The 17,174-nt window shown below is 22.9% G+C and overlaps 1 protein-coding gene across 8 annotated transcripts; it reads right to left on the bottom strand.

The window, feature by feature from the left end:
- Positions 1–437: 437 nt before the first annotated feature.
- Positions 438–16,840, bottom strand: LOC122860125 (centrosomin). Of its 8 annotated transcripts, none has more exons than XM_044163797.1 (11): positions 16,481–16,840; positions 10,007–10,059; positions 6,555–6,754; positions 6,318–6,489; positions 5,688–6,238; positions 5,394–5,615; positions 4,976–5,311; positions 3,562–3,669; positions 1,206–3,309; positions 1,070–1,084; positions 438–817 (listed from the first exon to the last, which is right to left on the bottom strand). In XM_044163797.1, the coding sequence occupies exons 1-11, from the start codon at positions 16,531–16,533 to the stop codon at positions 606–608; spliced, it is 4,026 nt and encodes a 1,341-aa protein (XP_044019732.1). In that variant the 5' UTR covers positions 16,534–16,840; the 3' UTR covers positions 438–605. The 8 variants fall into 8 exon arrangements, with proteins under 8 accessions (XP_044019732.1, XP_044019728.1, XP_044019734.1 ...); XM_044163793.1 differs by lacking the exon at positions 16,481–16,840 and adding an exon at positions 13,945–14,881; XM_044163799.1 differs by lacking the exon at positions 16,481–16,840 and adding an exon at positions 13,945–14,856 and having other exon boundaries at positions 1,054–1,084; positions 3,562–3,666.
- Positions 16,841–17,174: the final 334 nt, after the last annotated feature.

Raw genomic sequence — 17,174 nt, 5'->3', positions numbered from 1 at the left:
ATTTATTGGCTATTTTATATACACATGTTGATTATTTTATTTTTTTTCATTAACACTCTTTTTTATAAATTTTATTTGTATTTATCAACAATCTACAAGTAATAATAAAAAAATCATTTTCGCTTGGCAATATATATATTTACATTCTTTCAATATACACACGTTAACTTTTTTTTTTTTTAACTTTATTACTATCCAAAAAATATAACGAAATATTGCATGCCTTTTTCTTTATTTTTTAAATATTAATTAAACATTATTTTGAGTCATTTTTAATACACTTTTGAGTATTTAATGTTTTTTTTTTTTTTTGTTTTTTATTATTTTTTTTAGAAAAAAATATCTTAGGAAAATATTTTTTTTTGTTTTGTTACATTTTATAATGTAGTATGATATATTTTAAATATATAATAAGTACCAATTAACAAATTCAGTCGGGTCGGATCAAAATATATTGAACCGTATAAAGACGATAGTACAAAAAGATAACAACACATTGATTGGCTAATTCGGTCACAAATTAAAATATTGTCAAATATCATGGTCATTTATTTTTTTGTTTAAATTTAAATATTCATTGTTTGTTTTTTTTTTTTTTTTGTAAGTTAATTATCAAGTGGCTCTTCGTATGTTCTCGTTTTTTTAAGAATACTTTTTGTAATTGATAATTGTTTTGTAATAGCTTTTTCAACATTTTTTTTATTTTTATTTGATGCTGATAAATGTTCAAATGTATCTTCAAGTGCTCTTTTTGTTTTCGTCAATCTTTTTTTTAAAGAAATATTTTCTTTTTTTAATGCTTCCATCTCGTCTAGACCTAGAAAAAAAAATTTTAATATAATTTAATAACAATACTTGTTGGAAAAACTTTTTTAAAACAATTTTAATATTTTTATTTTGTTACTCTGCAAAGCATTTGCTTGTTACGAGTTTATCATTTTATTATTAAAAACACTGATGAAATTATTAAGAGTAAAGAAAAAGTTAAAAAGATAATTAATTGATTTTTAATCGACAATTGAGTGCCAAGAAGCAAAAAAAAAATAACTCAACTGTTTGAAATACATACTATAATAAAGTCCACCTATAAAATTATAAACAAAATTTATAATTATTTAAAAATATATATGAAAAAAAAAATAATAAAATAACAATTCTACATTGAAATTAAAATAAAAAATGTATTTATTGTTTTAAAACAGTACCTTCCAGATGCAGCGGACTTTCTCTGTCTAGATCTTGTGAATTTGGATTATCATTATTACAATTTTCTTCATCACTCAATAAATTTGTCATTGATTCGGTAATTTTAAGTGTATCTTTAAGTGGTCTTGTTGTTGAAACAGCAGCATCACTTTCAATACCAAGATCAGGTGAACAACTTGATTTACTTCTTCCATTTGATAATTGATAATTCATTGTCATCCAATATTGTGAACCACGATAATTATTATAATTTTGTAATACATCACTTGATGATTGTTTATTAATATCAGCTGGTATTGATGATATACCACTTGAACTTGGTGCTGAATCACTTGTTTCACAAATAACAACTTGTCTTCTTAATTCTTTATTTATATTTTCTAACTCAAATATTCTAACTCTGTGTGAATCAATAATTTGATTTAAATCAGATAATTCTTTATCAAATTTTTCTTGCATTTTATTTATAATTAAATCATATTTATTTTCTGATTTTCTTATTTGTTGATCAAGACGTAATTTATCATTTGTTAATTTTGTATTTTCAACTAATACTTGACTATGTGATAATGTCAAACGATCTAATTCTTTTGTTAATGTTGTTATTGTATCTTTTGATAATTTATATTCATTATCAATTTTGGTAATACGTTTTTTATATAAATCATTTTCTTTATTTAATAATGTTATTAATTCATATGTTTTTTTATCTTTAATATCTTTATTATTATCAATATTAATATATTTTTTATCAAATTGTTGTTTTTGTTTATTATTATTTTTAATAAATAATGTATTATCATTAATTTTTTTATCAAATGTTATTTGTAATTTTTGACAATAATCTTGTGATTTTTCTAGCTTCATTATTATTGGCAGTAATTTTTCATTAATTAAATTTTCATCAATTTTTTTAGCTAATAATTCATTATGTAGCTCATTTAATTCATTGTATAATATACCATTTGTCTCTTTTAATTCTTGTATTTGATGACTAGCATCAATGTCAATTAAATCATTTTGAAATGTTTTATGATATGGTATATAATCAATTGAATCTTCTGAATCACTAAATTGTTTTGTACATTTTGTAAAACGTGAACGATGTAATGATTTTTTTTGTACATCTTGTAGACCAATTCTAGCAAGTGATACTTTTCTATCTGGTTCAGAAAATGACTCGGAATCTGATTGTGCTGAACCTGGTAAATCATCACCAACAATTGAACATGTTTTATCAATTAATTGTTGATCTTTACATGTACATATATCTTCCATTGTTAATTGTTTTACTGTTATTCCATTTAATGCATTTACAAAATCTTCAGATAATATTTCTGATCCAACAAGTAAATCAAGAATCATTTTTTTATACTCATTTGTTGATGAATAATTTGATTTTTTAATCATTTCTTTCATAAATTTCATCAAATCCGTCATATGATTTTTTAATAGCTCACAATATTTTACATTATTATTATTTTTTAAATCAAAATATTCATTATTATTATCGTCATCATCTGATTTGGATATTAATTTTATCCATTTAAAATATTCAACATCTTTTTCAAGTTGTAATTTTTTAATTGTTAATTGTTCTATATAATTTTCCATTGTTTCAATATTTAATAAATCTTTTTTATCATTTTCATAATTTAATTCAACATTGTTGTCTATGAATTTTACGTTAATTTTTATTTTTTGTAATTCATTTAGGAGTATATCAAGCTGTGAATTTATTGATTGTGTTTGATTTGCTGTCATGTGATTATGTAATTTAGCAATTTCTTTATTTTTACTCCAAAGTTCAGTATTAACAAGTTGCTGAAGATTTTGAGTTTTTTTATCAAGTTCTTTTGATAATTGATCAATTTTTTTATCTTTTTCTTCGACTTCTTTGCTCATTATAAGAAGTTCTTGTTCTAATCTTTCTTTTTCTTCAGCAACAATTGATTGTGGAAGTTCATTATCCAAGAAATTAAAATCTATTTTCAGTCTTGATATTTCAGAATCTTTTTCAATTAAATTCTGCTTTATTTCATCACGTTCTTTCTCAAGATAATCAATCATTTTTTGTTTTTCTTGGCTTTCATGACGAAGCTCCTGTAAAATAAATATAATTATTTAAAACCCATTGAATCGACGAAAATTTTAATCAATATTTATAAGAGTATAATTTTTTTATGTCATATCTATTTATAAATAAATTATACACAATACAAGTGCCTTCAGTAATGGAGGACGTCATGCAAGCATGAACTTGTTTACTCTCTTTACACGTATGAAATTAAATCTCAAGCAAATAATATAAAAATATAAAAAATATAAAAGTAATTGAGATTATTTTTATTTTACCTCAGCTTCAATGTGAATTTGTTTTTCCAGCTCATTTTTTTCTGTTCTTATATTTTCAATCTCGTTACGAAGTTCATTAATCATTATTTCCATGTCTTCAAACCGCTGCTGAAACATTAGAAAAAAAAACAAATTGCAAACGTCAACGAAACACTTTTTAGCAAGACTTAATAATCATTTCATTTATTTATTTATTTTTGATGTTTATGATAGAGTTACAGGTTTAATAAAAAAATTTACATGATTAAAAAAAAAACAATGATTTTTAAATGATCAATGATTTTATTAATTTTCTATTTCGAGTATTTATGTTTCTTTGCTTGACATGTAGGAACAATTCCATGCTTGTAAAAAAAACAATTATTTAGTGATTTCATGCATGAGTAAGATTTAATTAAGTCGATTAAGTTGACTAAAAAAATTATAAATATAAATTTAGATATAAAAAAAATTGTCATTGATGATTAGAAATTACTTAGTATTTACCTCCATACGCATTGAAACACAGAGGCAAGACAACATTATTATTTCTTCAATGAAATTTATAAAAAAAGAAAAAATAGATAAATAATTTTGTTTGTTTTTTATTTAGAAAATATTATTTTGAAGTTAAAGTTGGAATGTTGTACAAATTTGACAGTTTATTTCATTTATTAACATGAATAGATGGAATAAAAAAAAACCACATGAATAAACTTGTTCTTGATTGACACAAACTCATAATTTTGACGAAATTTATGAAGCAAACTGTTCACGTTGGCAAACTTAACTGGATTGAAACTTAAATGAATTTTGTGTTGAGTGCAAAAGCTACGAGACAGTTTTCTATTATTAGTTTCAAACAAGTAGAGGCCTCTTTTCTCAATTTTGGGCCACGAAAGATAAATTTTATTACAAAAAACGATAAAAATAACAAAAAAAAAAAAAACATAAAATAAATAAAACATAGAAATAGAAATAACTGATTCGTTACAGCATAAATTCTAGTCTCGAGTTTTAGTTTTTCTTTTTTTTTTTTTTTTCGGACATTTATATGTTACAATGTGTGTGTTATAATTTACAGGTACTTGTTTGATTAACTCCAGCTTGCAAAATTAAATTAATATCACAAAAAAAAATTACTAACAAATGTGCAAATAATTTTTCTATTTTTTAGTCAAAAGCTTGGTAAAATAAAAAAAAAATTAAATAAATTTTGTTATCGTAGATGATGAAAAGCAGACATGCAGTGATAGTGCTGGTGTGTCAAATCAAATTAGAAGAAGTAGAAGTTATTTCCTGAAATAAAAAAATTAATAAAAAAAAAAAAAAACTACTTTTATACAAAATATAAAAAAATTTATATTTTAAATTATTAGAATTATCAAAATAAATTAAAAGCATTTAGAATTAATTTTACAAATGATCTACCAACCTGATTATTTTCACTCAAATTATCATTGTTTGTTGTTTTTCCAGTTGTCAATAATTGAGCTGATTTAATTCTTTTAATTTCTAAACTACGAAGTTTCATTATTTCTTGTTGTAATTCAACAATTTTTCTATCTTTTCTATTTTGTTTATCTTCAGATTTACTTTGTCGTTCAACTAAATCTTGAATTGATTGTAATGCTTTTTCATAATCTAATTTAATTTTTTTAAGTTCTTTTTCACTTGTTGATGATGACTCTTCAACATTGCACAATTTAATCATTAATTGTTTTCTCAAATCTTCTTGTTTTTTTATCTCACAATTACGTTCTTCTAGTTCCTAATAAATAAGTAAATAAAAACATCAATTAGTTTATCAAAAAGATGCTAATACTAATTACTAAAAAAACTCATTAACAAACCTTTGTTAAATTTTTAATTTTATCATCAGCATCATTAGTAATTTGAGGTGAAATTCTACCAATTTTTTCTTGATTACCATCCCAATTAAATGGAGCTGGTAAACTGTTTGGTGAATTACCAATAAAAGCTGATCTTTGACTTGATCTTGATGACGAAGATGTATCACCCAATCCAACAGGACTGCCTGGTGGTGATAAGCGTCGTGTTAAACTGCTTTCAAGCTACAAAAAAAAATTATTTAAATAATCCATCAATAAACAATTTAAAAAATTATATCAAAACTTAATTTATACCTTAGTATGAAGTAATCGATTTTTATTAGTAAGTTCAGTTATTGTTTCATCTTTTGCTTTAATTAATGCTCTCAAATATTCAATTTGTTTTTGTCGTTTTTCAGTAACTGATTCAAGTTCTTCACAAGCTTTATATTTTTCTTCAACCAGTGAAATTTTTTCTTTGATAATTCTATCTTTTTCAGCTAATTCATTTTTATATTGTTGTGATAATGTTTCTCTTTTTAATCCAATATCTTCAAGTTCTTTAATTTTTGTTCTTAATAATTCATTATCATCATCACGAGCTATTGTTATTTTTTCACGTATACGTATTTCATTATCAAGACGTTTTTTTAATTCATCTCTTTCATTTTCAATTTCTTGTCCCCATGTACGTTCTTCATTGAGACTTGATGTTAATTGTCGTACTTCAGCTTCAAGTGATTCAACAAATTCTTGTAATTGTTGAAGTTTTTCTCTATTTTCAATTGCTGATTCTGGTGTTATTCCAAATGTCGTTTCATAATACAATGATGGATTTATTGTTCTCTCTTTAAGATCTTCAAGTTCTATTTTTAAATTAGAAAATATTACATTTTTAAAAATTAAATTCATAATATTTGATTATTAAAAAGCTTATATACTAACCATGTTCAAGATCTTGTATTCTTTGTTTTTGTTGTTCAAGTGATTGTTGATATTGAGCTTGATCACGAGCTGATGCTTCTTTTTGTTCTTCATGAAGTTGAAATGCTTTTGCTGCTTGACTAAGAAGTTCCTGCTTCTCAAGAAGCTCTTTTTTTAATGATTCAACTTCAACCTGATGATAAAAAATTTATTTTATTACAATAATTATTATTTATTAATATAATTTCTTCAATTTACCTTAAGCTCAATATTATTTTTAACTGAATTTTCATCAGCTGAACTTATATTCATTTTTTCTTCAAGAAAATAAACACGAAGTTTAAGATTAAAATTTTCTTTTTGAAGTGCTCCTAATTGATCTTCATAATCCTTCATTGTTCTTCCACCATTCAAAGCACTCGATCCAGCCGAGGCTTTTCCAGGTGATCTTGAAGTTCCTAAGCAAATAAAATAAATTAATTAACCAAAAAAATTTATTGTAAATTATTTCAATCTTACTCTGCATGACAGTATTTAATTTTTAAGAAATAATATATTTTTTCAAGTTATTAAACCACACATTATGCAGTGGTAACTGATTAATTTATAAGGTGATTTATTATGTCCATTTTAACCTCTTTTTTTCTTCGATACTATTACAAATAAAAAAAAAAACAAATAAATTTAAATTAGCAGCAAGCTTCAGATTAGAATTAAATTTTGAAATTTAAATTTTCAATTTGTTTTTCTTTTTAATCTCAGTCTTTTAATAATTGTGTGTTTTCATTAATTTAAATCATAAAAAATAATTAAATTAATTTTAAAAAAAAACATAATTGAATTTCCTGATTATTTAAATTAATAATTCTTTTCAACAAAGCAATTAATTGTGTCGTCGAAAAAAATAAATAATGTACGACATAACGAGGTGAAAATGTATAATTTAAAAATTATTTTTAGTAAAAATATTCAACGTCGTTGTACCTGTTCTAGATACGATGAAAAAAAAAAATTAAAAATTAATCACCAGATGACAATTTAGTGGTGATATTAATTTTGATATTAAAATATAACGTTGCCAACAACGCAATTGACATGAAAGACCAACGAGGCGTCTCAATGTGGACGAAACTTTTCTTCGACCCTTTTGGCTAACTACCAAAGAGTGTGACAATTGTACATGTCTGACGACCTATTATTATTCCACTTGTTTTCGCGAGTATCTTTTACCTCTTTTTATTCTATTCTTCTATTTCTCTTTAAATTTCAAATTTTTTTATTTTTATTTCAAGTTTAGAAATGATTAAATTCATAAAAGATAAAAGAAAAATTAATTGTGTTTAATTTCATTATTATAAATTAGATTTAATTTATTTTTTAAATATTAATTTAATAATTATTTACCAAACATTATTTCAATGCTTATATTATTATCATCACTGTTTGATATTTCACTTTGAGATGAGGGTTTTTCAACTCGTGATTCTCTGCATCCCATAACACATTAAGTAATTTAAACTCTTTGACAACTAATCTTCATGATTTCAATATAATTCTTTTGATAAACCAATTATTATTTTTTTTTTTTTAGATTTTTTTCTTTATAAAAAAATGAAAGAGCATACTCAAAGATCAAAAAGAAACTAAACCACAAACATCATACGACACAGCCAAAAGGTTAAATAATCATAACACATGCCAGAAAAGTTTAAAATTATTCTAGTATCTATATTGCAACGCACTTTGCAACTGGCAAAAAGAAAAAAAAATAATTCAATAAAATATTAAATAAACTAAAATTCAAAAATCATAAAATAAAATAATTATTTTGTGGGCAAAGTATTTTTTTTTTGGGTCAGCTTTTGTGAATCACTCCATGAGTATTGTTATGTCTGAAATTCAGCATCTGGCCCCATGGACCAAAAAACTTTTTGACGATGTAAAATGTAAAGAGAAGATACAACTCCGGCACCCAAAGCTTTTGTTATTTTTAGATGACACATTTTAGAACTCAAACATTTAAAAAAAATCTTTTTTTTTTTTTATTCTCTTTATTTCATCCAAAAGTAAATTCATGAATGCAAATGTTTTATTCGATATAAAGAGATCCAGTTAAATGACTATTAAAAGAAAAACTAAGAAAAATATATATTCAATCGAAAGAAAAAAAAAAATTTCTATTTTATAATTTTATTTTGGGAATTTCTTTAAATAGTTTTTTTAATTTTTATTAGTCTATGAAATATTGAGGGGAATATATAATTCTTGCTTCAAAGTTAAAACACAAAAATAAATTTTAGACATATACATAAATGACGACAAATGCATCTACTACCTTGAGTTGAATTTTAGGAAAAAAAATTAATGTGAAAAATACATCAACTTCCTGTAATGTGAGAAGACACATATGTTTGAAAAATTGTAGAAAAATTTCTAACACCAAGCTGAGACTATTTACGTGATGATAAATAATAATATTTTTTTTTTGATCAACAAATTGTTTTTTATTTTTATTTTTTTGATAATGATCATTACACCATCAATTGGCAAGAAATTGACAAAAGTCTAAAGTACAAAAAAAACGTCGATAAACCTTGGTTAATATATATAAATCGAAATAGTACTTTAGACTTCTCAGAAAGATGTCAACGAAGGTCCAACAACACCGGCGCCTAGACAAGATTCCAAGGGCCTTTGAAAAACATCATTTTCCTTCTTTTTTTTTCATTCAAAATTTTTAAAAGAAAAACCAGCTGGTTATTTCTTGATAGAAATAAAAAAAAAAAAATTGAATAAAATGCTTTCAAGTCAATATACCTATATATAAATAAATTTTAAAAAAAGTGTGCATGTGTCTAATGGATTGACAAGGTCAAATGACTTTACATGATCTTTTTTTAAACTTCCATTTAAAATACATAAATAAAAATTAAGAAAATTGAAATTATATTCATTATGAAAATAGCTTGTATATTTTTTAAATGAAAATTTATGGATTTTAATCAACATTGAGTCATTTGTTGATAATTACTATGAAAAATATTTCAAAAAAAAAATAAATATGTATATAAAAAAATAAAATACAGATGAGAGAGAAATAATTTTGGCTTGATAATTATTTTCGTCAGTTTAAAAATTAAATAAATGAACGATTTCCCAGAAATTTTTCGTGCCAGAAGTGTTTTAGAGTGATATTTTTGCAGGCGACATGTCGTCTCGGCCAGTGGATTCTCTTAAAATAAAAAAAAAATAGTTTCTAACCCTTTAATCTATCAACATCCGCTTTTACAAAGATGATAATTTTATGTAAGCTATCTATTTAATTATAATTGAACTAATATGTTTATTTGACGCTTCAATTACTCATCAAATTGATATGATGATTAAAAAAAAAAATTCCTTTGTTTTAATAATTATAATCGAACATTGATCTATAATAATAATTTAATATTATTATTCCAGACAATAATTATAATTATATTATACAATAAGAAATTTTATTTTTTCTTTTAACAATTTTTTTTTATTTTTGTCAACGAGCCAGTGACCAGAAAAATAGGTGTGCCAGGAGCCCGCATCCGCAACATTTTTTATTTTGAGGACTCTCAATAGATCACCCATGACGATCAAAAAAAAAAAAACAAAAATCATCATCATCATCAATAGCCAATTTTTAATAATAATATTAAATAACAATTTAGTATTCTTACCAGTTGGAAAATATGTCTGGTTCATTGTGATCTCCTGAAGTGGCATGTGGGTACTGAAAAATGAAGAGAAAAAAATTAATAAAATTCAATTAATATTTTTATAAATAAAAAATAATATTTATAAATAATTTTTTTTCATTTTTTTATTTTCAAATTGTATATTAACTATTGAAAATAGTTACAGTAGATTTTTATTTTAATAGATACTGGAAAAAGGTTAACGAACTTTGAGAAAAAAAAAAAAAAAGTCAGTTCGAAATTTTAAAATTTAATTATAGAAAAAAAAATATGGGGAGATGATTAAATTCATTTAAAAGACACTTTTTTTGTATCTTTTTTTCTTTATTTTATTTTCTGTATTTAAAAAAGTAAATAATAATTTTTAATGTAAGGTCTTTAAACAAATGATGATCCGGTTATGTTAATTCAAATCACTCATCAAATATTTTCTATTTTCTTCAATTTTTCGAAGCAAACTTTAATGATAATCAGATTTATTTATATCTATTTTTTTTTGATGTAAGTAATTAAAAAGCATATTCTTAGAATCAAGGTATAGAAAATTTAATTTGTCATGGTGGTGTAATGAATCAACGTGCAATAAGGAAGACACTCGAGTAATTCCAGTAAGCTCTAATATAGATATTCCTAAAACTCCAACGTATTACCATGAATTTTATTTAGAAACAAAGTTGCATGTAAAATGAATAATTAAATAAAATACATTTTAACATATGCTGTAATAAATCTCATCAAATTTACCAATTATTAATATTATTATTTCTAATATTTTATAATAATCTATATTTCAACTTTTTAAAATTTTCACAAATTTCATAAACATTATTCACGCATGATTAATTTATTTTTTCGTTATTATTTTCAACATCATTTTTATGATCATATTTATCACTCTTTACTAATAATTAAAAATTAAAATATAGAAGAAAAAAAAAACGGAAGGCGTTTGCAATAATAAGTTTAAATTTATGAAGCAAAAAAAAAAAAAATAAACAACAAATAAATTACATCATTATTTAGGGTATATAAACAAACATTTTTTAAAATTTAAAATCAGTTGGAAATGATATTTTAAAGAAGCATAGTGACTTGAATTTATTATCAAGATGTATATCAAGGTATATTTTATATAAATTATTATTGTTTAATTGTTAAAATCTTATTTTTGATTAAAGATTTTAGTTGTGTTGATGGTGTGTATGATGATGATTGATGAATATTATTCAAAAGAAAAGGCATTTTCATTTCAACATAATCATGGTCCAGTTGAGAAAGGTCATCAAAAAATAACTTGGAAAGATAAACATGGTCATCATCATCATGATTATGTATCAGAGCCTCATTATAAATATTCATATGGTGTTAAAGATGGTCATACACATGATCTTCATGGTGCCAAAGAATATCATGATGGTAAAAATTCATTTTAAATCAACAAATGAACCAATTTATAGATTCATTATTTTTTTTTTTTCTCAACCAGTTAATTGTATTGGGTGTAATTTTAATTATTTTTTTTCATTTGCCAATAGGAAAAACAGTCCATGGTGAATATTTACTTCATGAACCAGGTGGTAATATAAGAACAGTCAAATATTACGTTGATGAAAGTGGATTTCATGCAGAAGTACACAACAGTCATGGATGGGTACATCATGAACATGGTGATGATGATGATGATGACAAATGATGAGTAAATTTATTTGATAAATCACAATATCCACAATTCATCATTCAATATATTTTATCACATTTAATATTTACTTTTATGGTGATAGCGCAAATAAATTATGATAAGAAATGAAAAAAATATGTAAAATTTAAACAATTTTATTATTAAAATATATTTTTTTCTCTTAAATTTATTTATTCTACTGAGTTTATTTATCTTGACAATAATTTTTATTTATTTTGTTTTATCAATTTAATGTTCTTTTATTTTTTTTATTATTAAATTAAATTTTAAAAAATTGGTTAAATAATAAATTTAAAAATTTATTTTTTTCCAAAATTTACATCTGGCGAAAATTTTGTTTATTTTCAATGATTTATATTTTTTTTTCGATTACAAATGTATACTTGATATAAACATAAATTACACACAATAATCGCAAGATATTTCTTCAATTAAATTTCAAATTTTCATATAGACATACTCGCTAAAAATTATTCCCGACAAAAAAAAATATAAAATAAATAAAAAAACATGTTCTTTCCAAAAATAGATTGAAACATTAACAAACTCAACTGCGAAATACCAGACATAATTTTACAATAGACCTGATTGGCAAACAAGCTAAATTCATCATCATTATTTTTTATACATATCCATAAATAAAAAAAACCAGGAAAGTAAAAATCGAAAAAAAAGAAAAACAAGGAAATCGAAAATCTAATTTTACCGAAATATATGCTATTTTGTTATCTTTTGTTTAATTAAGATGCATTAAAAATAATAACAGGATGAAGTAGGATGACGATGTTGATAATTTGACTAAAGTATCATCATAAATTTTTGTCATTGCATTGAATAAAATTCATCATCATCATCATCATGTTGTGGGTGTTAGCTATAGGTCTTATGAGTTCACAGAACTCTTCCAATTGTCTCAATTAATTTAATCAATCTCACTGTATTTTGTCGCATCGAAATCGATATTAATTTTACCTTCAAATATTATTTTTATATTCATCTATAAATAACCCTGAATAAATTATTATTATTTCATTCGTTGAAAAACAAAAAACAGCAAGTTAATAAATTGTTTTTCAACAAAAAATAAAAAACAATAAAATCACTTCACACATGGAGATGATATTACTGAATTTTGTGACGTAATAACCAAGAGTTTTCATATTCAAAAAATTGTAGAAATAATTTTACATAATAAAACGCATGCGCTTTTAAATAACCAGCATCATCTGATTCTATTTTCCATCATCATAATCAACAACATCATCTCACGAGAAAAAAAATACATACGAATAAAATATAACAAAAAAAAAAAATCATCTTTCTTTTATTATTATAAAAAAGATAGTTGTGCAATGGCCTCGGCCAGATACGCAATAGTCTGAGATGTTGATCAATAAAAATGTGGACAGAGGGGTGTCATGGACCACCTTGATGATAAAAAAAAAAAAAAAAAAATTAACTGGGGTTATTCAGGCCAAGGGATGCTGCCCCAATTGATAAAAAATAATTCTAAAAATAATTGATATTAAAAATAATATTTTATCATAATTGATTTAGTGACTAAAAATAAATAATCATAAATCGAAACTAAAAATATATTCAATTTTAAAACAAAAAATATACATGCTTTTTAATGAAGTTAATTTTTTGATAATATTTAAACGAAATTCATTGCACAAGTAAAAATAATATGTGAATTTTTTTTTAAAATAATTAACAGAACGTTAACGAGTCTTTTTTTTTTTAAAAGAGACTAAGTAGTTGAACAATAATTAGCCTGTTATATTGCGTTTAAAGTCGTCATCCTGTTTTATTTATTTGACAGATATATAATTCTTTTTTAATTTTTCTAATATTTAAAATAAAAGTTAGCACGTGGGATTTGTTCTCTTTGTTATTATCTCAATAAAAAAATACTGCAAAAACAAAACGTAGGTGTTATTGTGTGTAAGATTATTTGTCTATTTGTTGTTGTTGTTATTACTATCATCGATAAACGTAAATTATTTTATATCAAGAATAAATCAACAGCAATAATAACGTAGGTAGAAAATTATTTATTTTATTTTTTTGTTTAAAAAGTTTACGGGAAGTGTTTAAACAAAGTAAATTTAGATTATGTTATTATTATTGTTTTAAAAAAGATTAATGTACTTGTCTCTGTTAGTAATATTTTTTTCTATAGACAATTTTTTTTATTTTTGTTGATTAATAAACTTACGTTCGAAAAGGACTAGTGGGATTATTACCCCATAGTCCAGTTTTAGTTGGTGATGTTGGTGTTGTTGGTGATGATGGTCCATGAAAACCATACCCTCCGAAAAACATTTTTATTTCTTATTAAAAGTCTTTGCAAATAGTAATTATTTATTTATTTAGAGTAATTATTAATACTGCAATTATTTGGCACGTTTTTATTTTTTTTTCGTTGTTTTTTGTTTGATTTAATATTATTTAAATATTATATTGTTTTTATCGTTTAACAAGAAGATCAACAGTTTATCATTTAGTGATTATTACACACAAAAAAAATATATAACGAGTAAAAAAATATTCTCAATCCATATCACGGGAAATTGTAATTTATATAAAAATTTTTCCCCTTTAGTCTAAATATTATCCACAATTTCCGTATGACCACTATGATATTACTCGTAAATTCAATTCAAGTATCCCTTTATCTCGTTTGAAGAGAGAAAAATAAATAAAAAAAACATTTGCAGCTGCACATCTTCTTCACAGTTTCAACAAAGTACAAATCACAAAAAAAAAAAAAGAAGATAAGCTTAAAAATATATATATAAAGTTTGTATATAATATTATTAAATAATTATTCAATTATTTTAATTTTTTTAAGCATTATTTTTGTAAAAAATAAACGTTTTTTAACCAATCTTCTAGTTTGTCCCATTTTCCACAATAAACTTTATACGCACTTTAAAAAACATTCAACAATTTAATTTAAAATTTTGGTTAACACTAATTTTTTATTAAAAAAATATAACTTGATAACAAAATAATAGTAGAAAAATAGATGTTAAATAATTAAATAAACAACCGTAAAATATTATTAAATTTTAAGCAAGTTTAACATGCGGTAGTCAAAAGCTAACTGATCTCAGCTTAGAACTTATATTAAAACCAAAGTCGCAGCGTGTGAGTTCTATTGAGGATGTGACGATTTGGGGGATGTCATGAAGGGTGAAGGGGGGAAAAATTTAACACATCAAAGAAAAAAATAGCATATGTGAATTATGGGAGGGGTAGATTTTTAAATGTGTTTGTGTATAACGTGTAAATTTTGTTTGTTTGTGTGAATCGATCACAGTGCTTCTCATTTATTTTCATATCTCTTATCATTTTATTTTTTTTATAAATGGACCAGTTTTAACTTACTGGCGGGAAAATTAAAATATATATTGAAATTATTAATAATTAATTATCATTTGTTTATAGGGAAAATACTCAATTATTAAAAATTATTTTTTCAATTTTGTGAAATTTGAAATATTGATTTTACAATTTATTTGAATATCTGCATTGCTGCAATGATTTATTTTTAATTTTTTAAATAATTTTTTTAAAAGTCACAGAGATTGCATGCTACTTGATTAACATCAAGTATTATTTTATTTTTTTTTATTTTTGATTATCAAATTACATGTTGCAGAAACACAGTGAGAAAAGAAAAAGGATTGAATGATTGTTGACATTGAGTGGCCTTGATTCAAATGATTTTTATAATTTTTTATTGTTTATTTAATAATAGAACTTATTGTTTAATTTAATTTAATTTATTTTCTTTAAATTTTGGTTGTTTATAAATTATTTATTTTAGTTTTTAGATGAGCGTTAGAGAAATTGTTGAGTTTAATTTTTATTGATCACCACTGGATTATGATGACTTTTGACCTTCTTTAGAATTGATAAACGTTGGAAAAGTTACACTGTATTTTAATGAGTATATTAACAATATTTAAATAATATTTAAATTATTTTTTAAGTAATCAAAGTCAGTATTTATTCAAAAAATAATTATGTTTATTCAATTTTTAATAATAGTAAAATTAATTTAAAAAAAAAACACAAAAAAGAAATATATTTTCTAAATAAATTTTAGGTTTAAATAAAAATGATTTAATTGAAAAAAAAAATATGAAAATATATAATAACAATTTAACAACAAATATTGTTTATATTTAAAAAATAAAAAAATCCGGATATCCGTTTAATTATGATAATTAGTTTATAAAAAAAGGAAAAATAAAATAGAAATAATTTTAGATGAAAATGGTATTTAATTTCTTGGGGAAAATAATATTTGTCAACAATCTATATTTACAATTTAATCTTATCCTTTATGATACATCCTCATGATGATTTTTTTGTGAATCATTTGAGGTCAATAATCATCATCATCATCATCACAAAAATATATAACAAAATAATCAAAAAATAAATACGACAAGTACGAAATAATTATGACTAAATCATATAAATAAATAAATAATAAATCATTATTAATAAATGATCAAAACTAATTAATTAATTTGTTTATAGGTAATTTTTTAATAACAAAATATTAATATTTTAGTTTGTCATTTATTAATTTTATTAGTGGGATTATTCAGTGCCATAAAATTCGTTATATTTATCTGACAATTCCAAAAATAAATAAACAAAGTAATAACAACACCCTTGCAAAAAAAAAAAAAAAGAAAAACCTTCTTTTGTTTGTAATAAAATTGTAGACTTACATGTCAAAATTAACCGACATCTCGGTGTCATTTAAGTTGTCACGACTCATCATCACAATTAAAAATATCGAAAATTTAAGTAATTCACATTTAACAACAATATTATATTTATTTAATTGTTTATAAAATAAAATTAATAACTGGTTAATCACAATACAACACACAAGAAGCTTAGAGCAACAACAAAATCACGTTTTACCAAGAAAAATAATATTAATTATCATCCTGACGGTTAGCTTTCAAATAAGAGGTTATCAATGCCACCACAACGAGCGCTACCATCATCATCATCATCTCGCCATCTTGGAAAAATTAAAATAATTCCCCAGAAAAATTACCGTAATGTCGAAATAAAAATTAAATTTAGCAAGAAAAAAATTTCAACAATTTTTAAATCACTAATTATAAATATAAATTATCAATAAATAAATATAAATTTAAAAAAAAAAAAATTACAAACAATAATTATGCTTGAATCGATAGAAATATTTTTAAAACTTTCACTTGGATTATTATTTATCAGTTTAACAAATATTCTCATTTATAAATTTGTATTTTTAATTGTATTTATGCTAATTATTTTAGCATCAGCAAATATTTTGACAAATGTAAAATTTTAATCAAATAAAAATTCAATTGTATTTTGTTATTTAAATTTTTGAGCCAAAAATTAATATCACTAGATGATTATACA

This window comes from Aphidius gifuensis, linkage group LG1, assembly GCF_014905175.1.
Source record: "Aphidius gifuensis isolate YNYX2018 linkage group LG1, ASM1490517v1, whole genome shotgun sequence".
Classification (NCBI taxonomy): Eukaryota; Metazoa; Arthropoda; class Insecta; order Hymenoptera; family Braconidae; genus Aphidius; species Aphidius gifuensis.
This window is presented reverse-complemented; position numbering and strand designations above follow the sequence as displayed.